We start from the raw sequence: 16,976 nt of genomic DNA, 5'->3' as shown, positions 1-16,976 counted from the left end.
TCTTTTTTGAGAGAGATGGCCACTCACCATGATTATGTCCTCAATCACTAGAACTGTGGTGCAGGCAGAGTTCAGAGCAATCAATCAGGGGTGTGTGTAAGAGAATGGGTGCACTGAACAGCTCTGCAAAAACAGGTAGGAAGGATATGCATTTAGAGTGGAGGGGAAGGAAAAGCACAAGGAGCTAAAATGCTACTTACTGTGTCATCGTTTTTGTAAGGATTCAGTCTATTGTAAACGGCTTCAATTACATTCCGCCTAAATTTAGAAAAAAATGCAGAAAGTTAATTCTTCAGAGCACAAAACTGCTTAATAACTCATAGCTAGGTGTTCATTAAAATGTCAAAGATAATCATACACTTAGTTTAGTTTTATTTCTTACTGTCAATAAGTGAGCCTTACTTTAAGATATTTGGGCCCCAATGTTAAAGCAGAGGTAAATATACTCAAAAATGTAACATTCTATTAATGCAATTAATAGAAGACTAAAAGTCATGGCTTAAAAGAAAATCAGTCTGTAATGGTCTACTTCTATTCAAACTGGCACTAAGTGGTTATGAGTCAGAAACGACGATGCAGTTCTTAGGATATGCTAATATATTCTAGTTAAGAGCTGAATGTTAGTTTTGAAGTAGAAATAACTTCAACATTTGTTGTAGTAAAATAATTTAGATATATTTTACATTTAAATTTCTGCTTTTTGTAATGCCCCTTTAAAAAAGCTCTATTAAAACTGAAATTTCAAATATGACATTTCCCTGGCATGTCTAGGAATTAGTTTTTGAAACACATTTTATTAAAAATAAAGACTCTGTAGTGGTATTTTTAAGTTATAGCCTTCCTACTTCTAAAATTGATTTAAAACAATTTTATAGACAATCATTTCACAGAAGGTCATACTGAAGAAATAATTTCCAAAAAATAAAAGCTTCAAACAAGAATTTTTACATTACTATTTAGTGAAATGATTATAAAGAATATGACTACACTTACAGAACACAGTGGAAAATCAAGGAAATTAGTCAATATATCTTTGTCAGTCAATTACATGGATATCTAAGGTAAAAATGCTTTATGTCTTAAATTATAAAGTTGTTTAAAGTCTCCACTTGGTTTATAAAGAGATAAGCTTAATATTTAACACAGATGACTCCAGTTCTATGAACTAAAGTGCAAAGAGGAAAAAAAGTAAGAAATGCATCCTTCTGCCTTCCCTCACACCAAAGCCCAATCAACCAGCAATCAACAACCAAAAACACTGGGAAAATCAGAGATGTAAGAAATGGCCTAGATGTTGGAAGAGAAAAATGCTTATCCCTGGGATGTTAGGTATCCAGGGACTGACAAAACCAGATGATAATAGTCGGAATAATAATGACACTTAGAATTTTGTAGTATTATATAGTTTAGTTTAAAAAATTCTTTCACTGTATTGTCTCATTTATGCTACATGAGGAAATCAGTGTAACCCAATCATCCTCTAAAGATAGCCTTCAGTGTAATTAGTTACAATGACATTCTTATACCTGGTCTAAGAAGCACCATATACCATTAATACTGAAAAGCACTGAATCACAGGTTAATTTTAAAGACACAGATAAACACACCACTTTAGAATTAGATAAATACACATCTGATCAATGGACACCTAACATTTTCATGTACTGAGATAAATGGTTAAGAGTATGCAGAATGTAACTTACTTGCTTGCCAGTTCACCCCCTGGTGGGAGGCTGGGGATGTTCTCACTCGCTAATGTGCGCATCACATGGACTAAGTCAGGGACGCCTTCCCCCTGCTTCTTTATGATTTCTGGGAATCAGAAGTACTTTTTTTGTAAGTGTTATCCAGTTTAATAATAACACAAAAAAACTGAAATAAAGATAACTTAGGTTTTTAAAGATGGCATTTACCAATCTGAGATTTTCTAAACTAGTAAAAGAAAAAAAAAATCAAGATGACCTTTGAAAATTTATAACAAAGGGATGTATAAAATGACACAAAAGATGACATACTTTCCAGATTAACTTCAAAGAATAAAAATAAGATAAAAATGTGAAAAAAATTTCACGTTAAAAATTAATGTATTACATAATAAGGGGTATGTGTGAACAAATGAGAATATTCTTAAGATGCCAACTAATTACTTCTGAGGAGATCCTCTCCTCTTTTTAGACTGGAAACATGTTTCCTGAACTTTGAGCTGAAAACACAGTGCACCTATTTTTTTTTAAAAAAATAAGCAATTTCAAGATGTGAAACAATAAAAAAAAACATTCAAGTATGGGGGATTTACTGATTATATCCTAACCCAAATCATATTTACATATGTTTATATTTGCAAAATAATACTTAAGTAGCATGTGCAGAACAGGTCATGTACCTGAACATCATTCTCAGCTCTCTCAGTTTAATTTTTGTCTAAAGTATCTTTAAGCAATAAATAGGTATATACCATTTCCTTAGTTGATTATTTAAACAAAGCCTACAGAATGGAAAATGTCTAAATTTCATGACAAATTTTTTAAAAAGAAAAATATCTGATAAACCATACAACTACAACCATACAACTGCATTTAGAATTGTTAATTTCAAAACATCCAGTTATTAAATGGGTAGAGTGCTATGATTTACGGTGTTGCTATGCAGATGTATATTGTTATTCATACCACAGAATACCAACAATTATGCACAAACAACTTAAAGAGCTCTCAAACTATTCACTTTAAGTATAAGAAGTCTTTATCTGAGTTTTAGCATATTTATTCTAAATGCAAGATCATGCCAAAGGTATTTGTAAGTTACATGTTCAAGTTTTGTTCAATTTTTGTTTAAACTGGGGATCATTCTAGTTCTCAATTTGTAAATACCTTTGAAAATAACAATGCATATAAAGATATTTCATCCTCTGATCAAGTTTCAAAATATTAATTCATCATTAAAGCCATATATTAAAAGACAGACAGTGCTACCCATATCTCTTTAAATGGCTTAAGTTGTCCTTTTAGGATTAAAGCCAAATTTTACCATCTCTTATTTTTTGCCTTTTTTTTTTTTTTAAACCAGTCTTAAATCTGAACAAAAAGCAAGGATCTCAGATTTGGTTTGCCAAGTTCCTTTATTGTATAATCTTTAACATCTAGTATATTTATTCTACATATGATTCTAATGCTGGAAATCTGCTGTACAAAAATAAAGGGATTTGATATTTACCTAAACTGCACAATTTCACAATCTAAAGCTGTAATACACTTAACATACAGTCTCTGCTAAGCCAATACAATTATTGGATAGATAACTAGATACAACAGAAATGAACACTGATGATAAATTCAATCAATGAGGTTTCAGGTCTAAAAACATTACCTTGAATTATCTATATTTGATGTATCTTACATCTCCTTTGTTAAAATATAAAAATTAGGATATTTTAATTGTGAAGAAAATTACAAGAAGACAAATTCTTTAAAAAAATAATATAAGGCTTTTAAAACAGTTAATATCTTATTCCACATGGGACAATACATTTAAACTATCTAACCACTAATACTAGACTAGCCTTGCTTCTTTCTGCTTTTTGAAAAAGAAAAAAATTTTAAGAAACAGTCCTTTAATTGCTCTTGGACTAATTACATTTTAATTAGAATTGCAAAAAGACTGAATGCTTTTATTAAAGAATATATATTTATAGATCTATGTTTCACATACTCATATATAAACATATTCTGCTAAGCCCCATCCCCTCCACCAAGTCTGAGGAATTCTATCAGTTATCTCCAAATTAGCAACTTTAAAGCTTGGGCAGTCAGTAGCAAATAAAAATACATATACATAGGTATGCTCTTAAAGTGACTTAGAAGGACCAAAACCTTAAGTGGTATGGTTTAAATTATGAGTTGAATCTTTTCACAACCCTAGAGAGGCAAGTATTTAGAAGATCACAGGAGGAAAGCTGAAAACTCTTTGTCCTTTTCTGTGGTGTGGACAGAGAAGTCAAAAGTATTCAAAGCAAATAAGATGAGGTTTAGTAGGTCACAGCAATTTAGTGAAGGCTTATATTTAAAGAAGGAAAAAAAAAAAGAAAAAGGTATTTGGTGCCTGTTTTGGAAGCTGAATGCAGTATTTATCACTTTTTAAGACGTATTAACAACTTCTACAATGCAAGTAGTTACATTCTTTCTATGTTTTTAAATTTAGTAGTGGTTTTAATTGATGTAATATTTATTCTCTAGTTGCAGTCTCATCAAATCTACCTCCGTATACTGTATTTATGACATAATTCTAATTAAACGGTACAAGTATAACAATACTTCAACATATCAAAAATACTAAGTACTAATGAAAACTCTGTGCAGGTGGCAATTCTTGCTTGATAATAAGCAATATAAAACTTAATATTGTAACATAAAATTATGTATGCTAATAAGCAATTATTTAAAATTGCATAAAAAACAAGAGTGCCCACTAAAAGTAGCAATTCATTTATAAATTCTGACCCAATTTCATAGTAAATAAAACTATTTATTTCTTTAAATCAGTAAGAAAACATGTACACCCAAGTTAATTAAAAATGCCAATAAATTAAATATCAACATATCCCAATACACAGTCTTCTTAAGGTTTCATATTTTTTCCACTAACCAGCAGCTTGAACCGATGTGATATGACTTGGCAGCATTCTAAATATTTTATCTTACTGTATTATATATAAATAACTTATACTGAAATGAATCACTTTAAATAAAAATTTTCCAAGATCCTTGGTAATAGGAAACAAACTCATTGAATAGTATGTCCAGTGAATGAAATTCTAAATAGTACATACACATACTAGATATATCATTATCAAGCAGGGGAGAGAAAAACAAAATAGCCACTCTAGACAGTACTGAAAATCAAAACCAATCATGATTCTAATATCAGACTAATTATAACTGATATCAAACAGTAAAAAGGGTGAAAACAAAATTAAAGTGCACATTAATTTTAATAAAATGCCGGCACAGCAGGATATAATAGTGTGTAGGTCAATGCTTACATGCTGTTAGAGGTCTTTAACGTGCAAAGTAATGACATTAGAAGCCCAAAATGTATTTTAACACTATCATAGGCATGTCAAGTTTTTCTGCTTAAAGAAACTGCATAATCTACATGCTTACTGCATATATGCAGTAAACTGGAATTCTCTGAGACAATATTTATACCCAGTAGTACCTGCATCAAAAATCATCTAAACTTTTTCAAATAAAGGCATTACACTTGAGAGTACAAACACCTTTCTAACTGTCTCAAAGTAATCTGCAGAATTATAACAAACACACTTCTGGAATTTCCAACTTATTTCTTGACTTTATTCAGCATTTACATTTCTGCCAGGTAGAGACCTAGTATGTCTTCTATTCAGGTTTATGTTGTCTAGGTGAGGCAGTTTATGGCTTAGGCAAGAATTTCTGAAACAGTTTAAAATAAATTTTTAAAAGCTGTGGCACATGAAAGTTGTTATTAACCAGACTATGATCTTTAAGCTGTTTTTAAAAAGTCCCCAAATATCTTAAGTTCATACACACAGCTTTATATAAAAAGATGGTACAAATTACCACCATCATAAATAATCTGTTTATAATTAATTAAAACCACAAATAAGACTCTCCTGGCATAAAATTATTCATACCAGTGAATTCATCAAGAATTTGAAAGCACACAAACACTTTAGCCTTTTTAAACAAAAGTATCCTGAACAGAATGTATTGGGCCATACTAGTTGTTACTTCTAATATAACTGTGATAAGACAACAAAATACCTAAACAGCTACTACAGAAATGCCCTTTTCCACTTTTGCACACTAAACACTAAATGTCAAAGGCATGTATGTAAAGACCTAAAAGCTAAAATGTTAAAATTTGATTGTGTTGAGGTTTTTCTTTAATAAAGCTACTTATTTTTTGTTAAATGATCCACCTTCTACTCTGCTTTCCAGGTACTTGTCCAACTCTGCCTCCTTCTTCACTGCTTCTGGAGATACTTTGGGTGCATTTGGAAAACAGATCAATATCACACTCATGTTGTCTCGACTTCCCTGGGAAGAAAAAAGTTTGAGAAAGTATTTTGTTTTCGTTTGGCTCTTCAAAGTCTTGAGTACCTTTATACCCAAGCAAATTATACTTGTTCTAGTAAAAATATACATTGTTTTTAAGGAGAAGAAAAATGCATATATAGAGGGGCATCCTCCCATACATATATAGTATATATACTGTACAGTATAACCAACACTCCAAAAGACGGGAGAGAAACACTATAGGTTAAAATTATACTACAACAATTATTTTTCTTAAATTCTATAAGACAGAAATATTTCTGAACATTTCCTGGTGGCCTACTTAACCTGAAGTGATAACTAACACAAATATACATACATACATACATACATACATACATACATACATACATACATTCATTCAGTTCAATAAGATAGAAAATTTTAGTAGTATTCCTCACAACATGATTTGACCTGTATTTACATGTATACTTGACAAATTTACACTTAAATTGTGGGGCTAATTAATTTGCTTCATAGTAAGTAGAAATATGGAATTAAAAATAAAACTTCATATGTAAAGTTTATAAACCAGCTTTTAACTTTCACAACTTAAAAAAATGGCTTAACTTTTAGGAAGTACATTTATTTTTAAAGACACCTAGGTATTCAAAATGCTGTAATTAAAGTACTTGACTCAATTTTGGCCTCCCCATAAATCAGACTTCCTATTAGTAATTGGAATTAACTTTTACATTTTAAGTATTTAATTCCCCTAAATGGGAAAACTAACATTATACAATTTGTTTAGGCAAACAAAGAATTTAATATTAAAAAGAATATTGGGTGAAAACTGTATAAAAATGTGCCAAATGATAAGGTAGTGAATAATTTTTTAAATAAAGCATAATGCAGAAGAGATAAGGTAGATTCTGAGTCATAATTTACTAATATCTGAATCTGACAATTCTCTCAAGAAAACAGATTTTAATTTAGTTAACAAATGTTTAATTCTCAAGTGCTACAGAATAAACCTAACAAATGAATGTTACTTTGTCCCTTTTTAATACTAAAAGGTACAAAGAACACATACATCTTTGGTCCCCTACAAATTCAGAAATTAACAGTGTGCACTATCAAACTGTTGCTCTATCGATTTTTTTTAACATGTACGTTGGATATTACATAAACTTGATTTGTGTTGGATGTTACATAAACCTGATTTCTAAGTACAGATTTTAAGATTTTCAGTACAGCTGGCAGTTTGCATATAAAACTACAAAGAATATTATGCTGACTTTCTATTTGTGTCAAAATAAACTAAAATATATAGCCTTAGAAGAGTTTTATAAACAAAAAAACTCCAAAGAATTAGTTAATGAACATGACTGACAAAATAGAACAGTGTGGTAGAAAGAAGACTGAACCTAAGTCAAGGGCCTGGTTTCTAGTCTTAGTGCCGCAACTGAAGAAGTACATTGTGTAACATTTTTAAATTCTCTAGAGAAGGAAGCAGCAGGTATCCAGTACACAGTTTGCTAAACTAGGCACTTTATATGTATACATTAGCTTATTAATTTAATCCCTCAACAGTCCTATGAGTTAGATACTACTTCTTCCATTCAACAGCTGAGAGAGGCTGAACAATTTGTTCAAGACTGTACAGTCCAAAAATAATCGAGGTAGGATTTGATTCCAGGTCTGACTCTTAAGTCCATAGAGCCTTCTCCTGTTCATCTATATGTATGATCCCATTTGATCATCCCCAACAACCCCATGAGACAGGGTAATAATCTCTCTCCTTTTTTTTTTTCCAATTAAAGAAACCGATTTTCCAGACAGTTTAAATCTTACCTGAAGTCATACAGAGTCTCATACCAAGTTCTTCTGACTCCATGTCCAAGGCTATTTCTAGTAAATCACACCACATGATCACTAAATTCTCTCTGTTGGTGCTACAAATTCATTAGACCATAGTCTCAAAGTACTTCCGTAAATGTACTGAGATAGCACATGGTAAAAAAATTAAAATTCTAAAGTACATTTCACATACAGACACAGAGGCCTAAGCCTCCCTATTCCCTTTAAAACATGCACTTTGATAAAATTTGTTACCTTTGATAATATTCCACAATATTAAAAAACTCAAGTAGTCATGGTTACTAAATGATTAAACATTCAGATTATAGCTCTTACATATTTGGCAACTGGGTAATTTATTTCTAAGAAGTCTTCCTATATTATTTTCATAATTGGTGAACAGTATTCTGCAATTGTACCAAAAACTTCTTTCTAAGAACTATAGATTCTAAGATGATTAGTATATACTAGAGTAGTAATTAAGATGATTTAAATTATTTTATCTTTAAAAAAAAAAGTCTAGCTACCTTATACAAACAGGTGTCGACTACTTCATTGCAAACTTTCTCAAGGTCATCAGTGACTTCAAGTCTGGATCTTACAAAATCACAGAGCTCTTCATTTCCCATAACATCCCAAATACCATCACATGCAAGGATAATGAACTGGTCATCTTCTTCAGATCTTTCAATATCATGGACTTCAGGCTCTGGTGAGACAAGCTGCTCTGTAGGACCTTTTCCATGGACACATTTGTAATCAAAGTCCCCAAGGGCCCTTGATACAGCCAGAGAGCCATTCACACGCTGAATCATTACAGAACCACCTGCATTCTGAATTCGTTCTTTTTCCAGAGGATTACTTGGTTTGTGATCTTGTGTGAAGAAGTGAACCTTCCTGTTCCTACAAAGTAAACCTCTCGAGTCTCCACAGTTAATGAAATAAGTATGTTGAGGAGAAATTAAGACACCCACAGCTGTTGACCCACTTCTGTCAGCACCGTGTTTCTTCTCTGACATCACTCTCATGTGTTCATCAATCTCCAGAAAACCTGTTCTGATTCCATTCTTTACATTTTCCACAGAAGGTGCTCCTGCAGACCCTTTAAAATCCTGGTTATTGGTGATGTGATCTAACAAATGCTCACAGCAGTATTTGGCAACCTGAGAACCAGCGTGCCCATCATACACGGCGAAGAACGACCATGTTTCAAGTCCACTTGGCAAGCCAATCACAGCTGTATGTGCGTCCTCCATCTCAACTCGCCAGCCTTGCATGCTGCTTAGCCCGTATCGCAGCCCATTGCCCTGCCCTTGGGCGTTATGTTTTTCCATCTTTGGTTTGTCTAAAAATGCTCCCATTATGTCTTGATCCTCTAGGTCTGCAAAGGAAGAGAAACAGAAGAGTTAATAACTATCTTATAAACAAAATACATATCCAACAACCTTTTTAAGAGTGAAGGAAATACAAAGAAAGCTTTAAATTAGAATTTATATTGCTGACTTAGAACCTGATGATTAACAAGGAAGAATTAGGGGAAAGGCTGATCAGGCACAGCTCAGAACTGACAACAAGCAGAGAGAACTAAAGCATCATGATAAAAGTAGCTGACCTGATATTTCCCCAAGAAACAACCACCTGAGGTAGAAAAATGACTTGGCAGTGGCCATCAGCTTACATGAACCAAGTCAAATGGTTAATGATGCACTGAACATGTGAATCTCTTGAGAAATCTCAGAACTAAGTTGTATATGTATTAGTCAAGAAAAGCCAAATGAATTCACAGGACATACATACCAAAAGCCTACTAATTCAAACATCTCAGTTGAACGTTCAGGATTTTCCAAAGTTTGATTCCAAATATCTAGTTTTATTCCTACTACATGAACCCTCTGAAAAAGTAAAACTCTATTCACAATGATCCAAATTTGTATGTTCCTTCCTTTAAGACTTTGCTCATGTCAGTCCCCTTAACTGGAATCCCTTGCCATTCCTCCCTACTTATAGAAATAAGTATACCCATACTTTAAAGTCTAGCTCAAATTCTACCTTTTACATAGATTTTTCAGTCTTTGATAAAGCCAATAAATTATTAAATTACTGTAAGTGGTCCAGCCCCAATTTGTTGCAAGTTGCAAAGCAAGTTTACACACATTTACATGTAACACAATTCAGTGTAACCTAATCTAGTGGTACTAACATGTATCATTATTATGGTACTCTATGACCATTAGGTATAAACAGTAAAGGAGAGCAAAAGGTCTAGGATAGCACTGTGGACAAGCCTGAAAGCTTAGCCAATCTAATCCTTTCCCAATAATCAAAAGCTTAAACCCCTGGTCTGGAATGGGGTTTAAGGCAGGAAGACAGTTGGTCAGGATTTAGGTTGGCCTTTACTTGAGTAATAGCCTAGGAATGTAGAGACTTGGACTCCAAGTCATCAAATGAGTCACAAATGAACTCAAAGAAATCTGAAAGAATAACAGAATGAGATTTAACGGAGGTGAAGGAGAGATGGGGAGGCGTGAGGGAAAGTTCCTAGGTGAATCAGGATGCACTTAGGAGACTAGGAGATTGATGATGTCAGTGATATTAAGCTCTGAGAAGAAGCTGGGAGAGAAACAGGAAGAAGGAAAAACAATTTAGGAAGAAAACAGTTTCCAAGCAACCTCTCCCCACCACCTTCTTTACCCTACTAGAGCCAGACTAATACACAGCAGAGAACTCTGGCCGACTGGTGTAATAAAATGATATCCTGCCTACTTGTCTGCTTCCTATTACAATTCCACTAATGGAGGGTAAATAATGAAAACTAGCCATTATTCATTCCTTATGGTGGTACTCATCAGATTACCTTTCTGACACCAAGTTGATACACAATATGGCAAAGGTAAGTGTTTTAATTGGACAAAAGATACAATACTAATGATACCTTAATGCAGACAATATTTAAGATGAATTCTAAATCATTCTGATATGTTTTACAAGCATTACGTCAATTCATTCCCAACAACACTCTAAAGTGGGTAATTGTATTACCTCCAATTTATAAATGAACTTTAGTGAGACTAAAGAACTTGGCCAATGCCAATTAATAGATAAATTTAGGGGAATCAGGGCTCTGATTCAAGCCTGCCTGACTCTAAAGCACCATTTACTACTAAGGCAATGGTCTTAACCATGGCTGTACAAAAGAATTATCTGTGGGCCTTTCGAGAAAATAAGACTAAAAAATCAGAATTTCCAGAATGCCTGGGTTGGAACATAGACATTAGTGCATCTGTGGTAAAGATTAGATGGAATGCCTAGATAGGTAGGTAGGTAGAAGATGATTGAGCCATGGTGAGGTCAAGTCATCTGCTGAAGGTCAACAGCAAGCTGCCTCATCTCTGTATCTCAATTTCTTTAGCTAGGCTAAAGGGCAAGTGGGAGGAATCACAGTCAGTCCTTCGTATCTTCGGGTTTTGCATCCATGGATATGGAGGGCTGACTATAGTCCCTGTACTATGCTATGTTATAGAAGGGACTTAAACAGCCACTTTAGCATTTTAGTATCCATGGGGGCTCTGGGAACCAATCCCTGCCGATCCCAAGGGACAAATGTATACTTAAGGTACTTAATACTACTAATCCAGCATTCTTTATCTGTACAATGGCCACATTAATACTTACCTCTGAACGTTGCTGCAAGGTTTAAATGAGGTAATGACTGCAAAGTAGTCACACAGTATATGGCAAATGAGGCACTCAGCAAATGGAAACTATTTAATTATTACTACATTCCCACATACACAGCCACGTCTAGATTCTGATACTATGTAACAGGAATCTTTCTCTTTTATAGGAAAGTCCAGTAGTATTTTCCAGATATACATATGAAACTACCAAATAAGTAATTATTTGAAGATACATAGGTTATGCTTTCTAAAAACAAAACCTAAACTTTTGAAAAAATATATTATAAATATAAAAATGTAACAAGCCAAGTCAATCATCTGATAAATTTTAGGTTCAGCTCCACAGCAAATGCAAACATATGACAAGGGCAAGTTAATAATTTTGTAGTTGGACTTTCACATACTGAAAATAGGCAATTCAGAAATCTTACTTCCTGGGATTCTGAGTAATTTGTAGAATCCTGGTGAAGCACCCACCTATAGCTACATAAATACAGCAGATAGTTATGTAGCTATAATACTTACCAGAAATTCTTTACTTATAAATACCATGTTTGCATAGTCATTTTCCACAAGTGGACTACTACACAGTATTTTATGTAGTCAAATTATTAAATTGGCATATGTCTATAAATAATAAATCCCAAGGGGATTCAATTTGTCCATGAAAGTTTAAGTTAGTTTCTGAGAGAAATTCTGGTTCTCACCTAGACTTAAATTTATTCTGAGCACATGCCAGGTCTCATCACAACACTAGCATTATCAGCTGATCTGAACTTTTCAATAAAGTTGACTATGACAGTAATAAGACTGAATTCATCTGTGATATAATCAGAAAATTTGGTAACCATTTTTGCCTTTTAAAACAAAACAAACTCCCAAGTTAAAAAATTCTAAAGCTGGTCAGGAAGTATTCATTAAAGTTCAGCCACTGCCTTTTATTAAGCAAAACTGATCTCAAATCATAGCAAAGAGTCTTGGACTTGTCATTTGCTTTAATCCGCTCAGAATTATCCAAATTTAAAAAGCTCTATATATTCCACTGTTAAGATCCCTAAGCAATATAGTAACCCTGAAACAAGAGTTAATAAACTGACAATTTTGGCAGAGTCCTTTAGTAAAAAACTGAAGACTAAAAACCTATTTTTTTTTCCTATTTACCTATGGACACAGTCTAACATAGAACCCTTCGATGCTCCATTAACAGAGAACAAAATAGACATACGTAAACAATATGGAAAAAATTATATTCTCCAAGTAATTGACATCAGAATTCTTCTTAGGGAAAACCCTACTTTTTCTGAGAAGCACCACTTTGATCAGATATGTGAGGTGGGTAAGGACCAAAAGATATAACCACATAACAAAATATCACTGCTAAACAGGCATCTGAAGGAGGGCAGATGCTGGAACTTAAGGACCTTAGATGAGCACTGAGATAAGTCTGATTATAAAAATTGCGAAGGAAAATCTAGACTAGGTCTGCAAAAGAAATAAGAAATCTAAGGTTGGGGGAGGTCCAGAGGGAAAAAATTATATACCAAGAGAGCCCAGAAGCTTCCTGAGGGAAGACACAAGAAATGGAACACCAGCTAGCAGCACTGGTAGCAGTGTATAACATGGCAACATTGAAGTCATTTGCAGTGAGGAGTGGGATGTAAACTCTCTACTGCTACCAGATCTTGGGTATACTCTACGTTGCCCACTATGCTTATATATGAACGGACTTCGATAAATGGTCAGCTGACCTCTGGAACGCACATCTACTAAACAACAGATTACTAAGCAAAATATTGCACAGCTGGAGTTCAGTGAAGAAACACAAAGTCTTTGTGGCCTTATTTGTCTGCAAAGGATAATTTTGCCACACAAACTACTTTTAACTTCCCTATGAATATGATAATTCAAAAACTACATTTTGTAATCCAAGGCAGCCACCTCAAAGTTATCTCTGCTAATGACAGGTAAGTCCATGAATAAAACTTTACAGCAATTTGAGAGGAAATAAAAAAGGCCAATCTTGGATAATTTTTCTCCCATTTGGAGCCTGAAATTTCTTACCAATCATTACTTTAAAAAACGATTACACATTTATTTTTACAAATTTGATTTTGTATAACTTATAGGTTGTATAATTAATCAGAGCTAAAATGTAGAAATGATCTGTCTAAACCTATTTTATGAATGAGAAGGTACAGAGAAATAGAGTGATCTGTCTAAGGTCACAAAGTTAGTTCAGAAGTAAGGCTGAGAATAGGACTTAGGTTTCTGGACTCACTCTATAATTCTCCTACACAAGTCATCCCGTATACCTGCAAACAAAGTAAATGGAACTTTGAAAATGCAGACTTTTTAACAGACAACACAACAAGGCAGATAGGCAGGAAAGATGGTCACAGAAGGAAGCTGAAACTTCTTTTAGGGTCATTTCTTCCTCTGCCTACTCTATATAATTTGTTTTCTAACTACACTGCAAAGATAAATGATCAAAAAAAAAGTAGGGAAGGAAAAGCAAAGAAGAAAAAAGAATGGAAGAACAGAAAGAAACCTAAACTTTTATTTTTTTCTCTGGGACTAACAGAAAACAGTGAACTAACTGCAATTTCTGGCAATGCCAATCTCAAATACTCAGACTAAATAAAATATAATAATGAGCAAAGAAAAATAAAAGAATGTATTCTTAAAGAATCAGAAGTTACAGTGTGGGGCAGATGGACTCACTATTCATTAGCTCCAAACTAGAAACTATTCATCAACATATGATATGACACTTAATGAATAAAACAATTACAGGCTGTCAACCCTCACCACAAAAACAAAAACAAAAACCCTCTGAAAGTAGGTTCATGAAAATGAAACTAACTACTGAACTAAAATTTTCAAATAGAGACAATGAACAAACAGCTACCACAGTTAAACAAACAAAAAATAAATAAATGAGATCACTTCAAGGCATTATTTTGTAACTCAGAAGGTCTTTCCTCATCTTGTTGATCCCAAACATACAAACCCACCCACATGTGTACCCATCCCATCCTCATACCTTTGTGTTATAATAGAGTACTTTCTGTCCTTTGACTTAAGATAAATCCCTCTATTAGAGCCCATGCTTCAAAGGAATCTTGTATGACTTAACATGTCTTCCCACGAACCCAACACTGTTATCATCTTTTACTCCTTATTCTATTGGAGTACAACTTCTAAAGACACTCAAATGTCACCCATTAAAAAAATAAGTCTTTAGGTGACTCATTCCCCTCTAGCTACCTATTTGCCTCTCTCTTCCCTTTACAGTTCATGGTCTTAAAAAAATTGCTGATGCTCCAAACTGTTGTCTGGCCATTCTACCAAAACAAGCTCCTGCAAGCTGCTTAATCCAATGGACATTTCAGCCTTCATCTGGATTGACTGCTCACAGCAGCACTCAACACAACACCCCTTGAAACACTCTTCCAATGGTTTTCAAGATGCTACACACTCCTAGCTTTCCTCCAACCCCTAGCTTTTCCACCCTTTTCTCCTTTGCAGGTCCATCCTCATCTTCCAAGTCATTAAATACTAACATTCAAGACTTGGACCTAGGCCCTCTTCCCACTCTGTGCTGGCTCCTGAGGTACTCTTTCGCTTTTGCCAGTGAATGACACCATCATCCATTGAAATGAAAAGAAATCAAGCACATATCTTTGAAACTTCTTTATGCTTCATCTCCCATCAGTCCATTATCAAGTTCCATGAATTGTATTTCCTAAATATTCTCAAATTGTCTACTTTTTTTCTCTAATACCATAGTCTTCAAGCTACCATCATCTCTCAATGAATTATTCTATACCAGCCTCCTATTTTGTCTCTTCACATGCATGCTGGCCTCCCTCCAATTCATTCTATAAACTGTAGCCTAAGTAAATGTTTCAAAATACAAATACCAGTGGTGATCATTTTGTAATACACAGAAATATCAAATCACTATGCTGTGTAGCAGTAAATAACATAGTGTTGTAGGTCAGTTATACTTCAAAAAAACCCCATGAAAAACAAAACCCAAAACCAAACTCATAGGAAAAGAGATCAGATTTGTGGTTACCAGGAGTGGGGGAAAAGGGATTAGGATGAAGGTAGTCAAAAGGTATAAACTTACAGTTATAAGATAAATAAGTACTAGAGATTTTGGGTAATCTTCAAATGAAAGAGTATCAAATTAGTATTAGCCACTGCAACAGTAAAACTGAATCCTAAAAGCAACTAGAGATGTAATGTACAACATGATTAATATCATCAACACTGCTGTATGTTATATAAGAAAGCTGTTAAGAGAATAAATTCTAAGAGTTCTTGTAACAAAAATAAAATATTTTCCTCTTTTTTTGTATCTATATGAGATGATGAATGTTCAACTAAACTTACTGTGGTAATCATTTCATAATGTATGCAGGTCAAAGCATTATGCTGCACAGTGCTGTATGTCAATTACATCTCAATAAAACTAGAAAAAAAGACTATATATTTAAGAAATACAAGTCTCACCACATCACTTCTGTACTAAAAGTTATTCAATGGCTTCCCACTGTTCGGTGGGGTGGGGTGGATAATGAACTGATTAATATGGATCACATGAAAGCCCTGCGTGGTCAGGCCCCATCAACCTTCTCTAGACTTATCTTACTTCCTAATCCTCCCCAACAACATTCCCCACTGCAACCTTAAGGGTTTTCCTGAAGTACCTAGTACTTGTCATGTTTCCTTCCTCAAAATAATACAAATGCTACTCCTCTACTTAAGCTATTCCTTCATCTCTTACTTTAGTTAATTCATACTCATTCTTCAGATCTTAAGTATCAGCTCTCCAGGAGAGTCTCCTTAATAACCCCAAGTCAATTCCCCTACCACAGAGCATATAGTAGACCTTCAATAAACAGTTTCTTTCTCAAAAGAAAGAGCAGATCCAAGTAATAAAAATTTGGTAACAGAAAAAGTGCAGCCAGTATAAACGTAAAAAATAAAGACTTTCTGATGGAGAAAACAGAGAAGCTATTAGAAAATAAATAAATTATTCCCTCAGTTGAAATCTTCAAACATATAAAGTTCACTGAATATCTAACATGATTAATTGCTAAAACCCACCCCTATTTACCCACAATTGAAGAAATTCAAGGAAAAGAGAAAAATACTGTAATACAAGCTTCTAGGAAAATCTTGAGTAATCTTCAAATGAAAGAGTATCAAATTAGTATTAGCCACTGCAACTATAAAACTGAATCCTAAAAGCAACAGAGAATAAACAGAGTTCTAAGAGTAAGGAATTATATAATCATCCAAACTATTATTCATGTCTACAGGGGGAAAGAGAAGCATAAGACATTTTAAGATACACAAGGACTAGAAGCATACACTCATACTTTATGGAAAA

General features: G+C 33.7%; 1 protein-coding gene across 4 annotated transcripts in view; it reads right to left on the bottom strand.

The window, feature by feature from the left end:
* The window catches only part of PPM1A (protein phosphatase, Mg2+/Mn2+ dependent 1A), a 45,402-nt gene that overhangs the window by 7,461 nt on the left and 20,965 nt on the right, over nucleotides 1-16,976 (bottom strand). For all 4 annotated transcript variants that reach the window (XM_064486002.1, XM_031453806.2, XM_064486003.1 and 1 more), the window contains exons 2-5: nucleotides 8,423-9,276; nucleotides 5,960-6,077; nucleotides 1,704-1,812; nucleotides 201-258 (exon numbers count right to left, since the gene is read on the bottom strand). In XM_064486002.1, coding sequence (XP_064342072.1) covers nucleotides 201-258; nucleotides 1,704-1,812; nucleotides 5,960-6,077; nucleotides 8,423-9,256 — 1,119 coding nt within the window. In that variant the 5' untranslated portion in view covers nucleotides 9,257-9,276. The remainder of the gene's footprint in view (nucleotides 1-200; nucleotides 259-1,703; nucleotides 1,813-5,959; nucleotides 6,078-8,422; nucleotides 9,277-16,976) is intronic.

Source organism: Camelus dromedarius, chromosome 5, assembly GCF_036321535.1.
Source record: "Camelus dromedarius isolate mCamDro1 chromosome 5, mCamDro1.pat, whole genome shotgun sequence".
Classification (NCBI taxonomy): domain Eukaryota; kingdom Metazoa; phylum Chordata; class Mammalia; order Artiodactyla; family Camelidae; genus Camelus; species Camelus dromedarius.
Note: the sequence above shows the minus strand (reverse complement) of the source record. Positions and strands in the feature narration are given on the sequence as shown.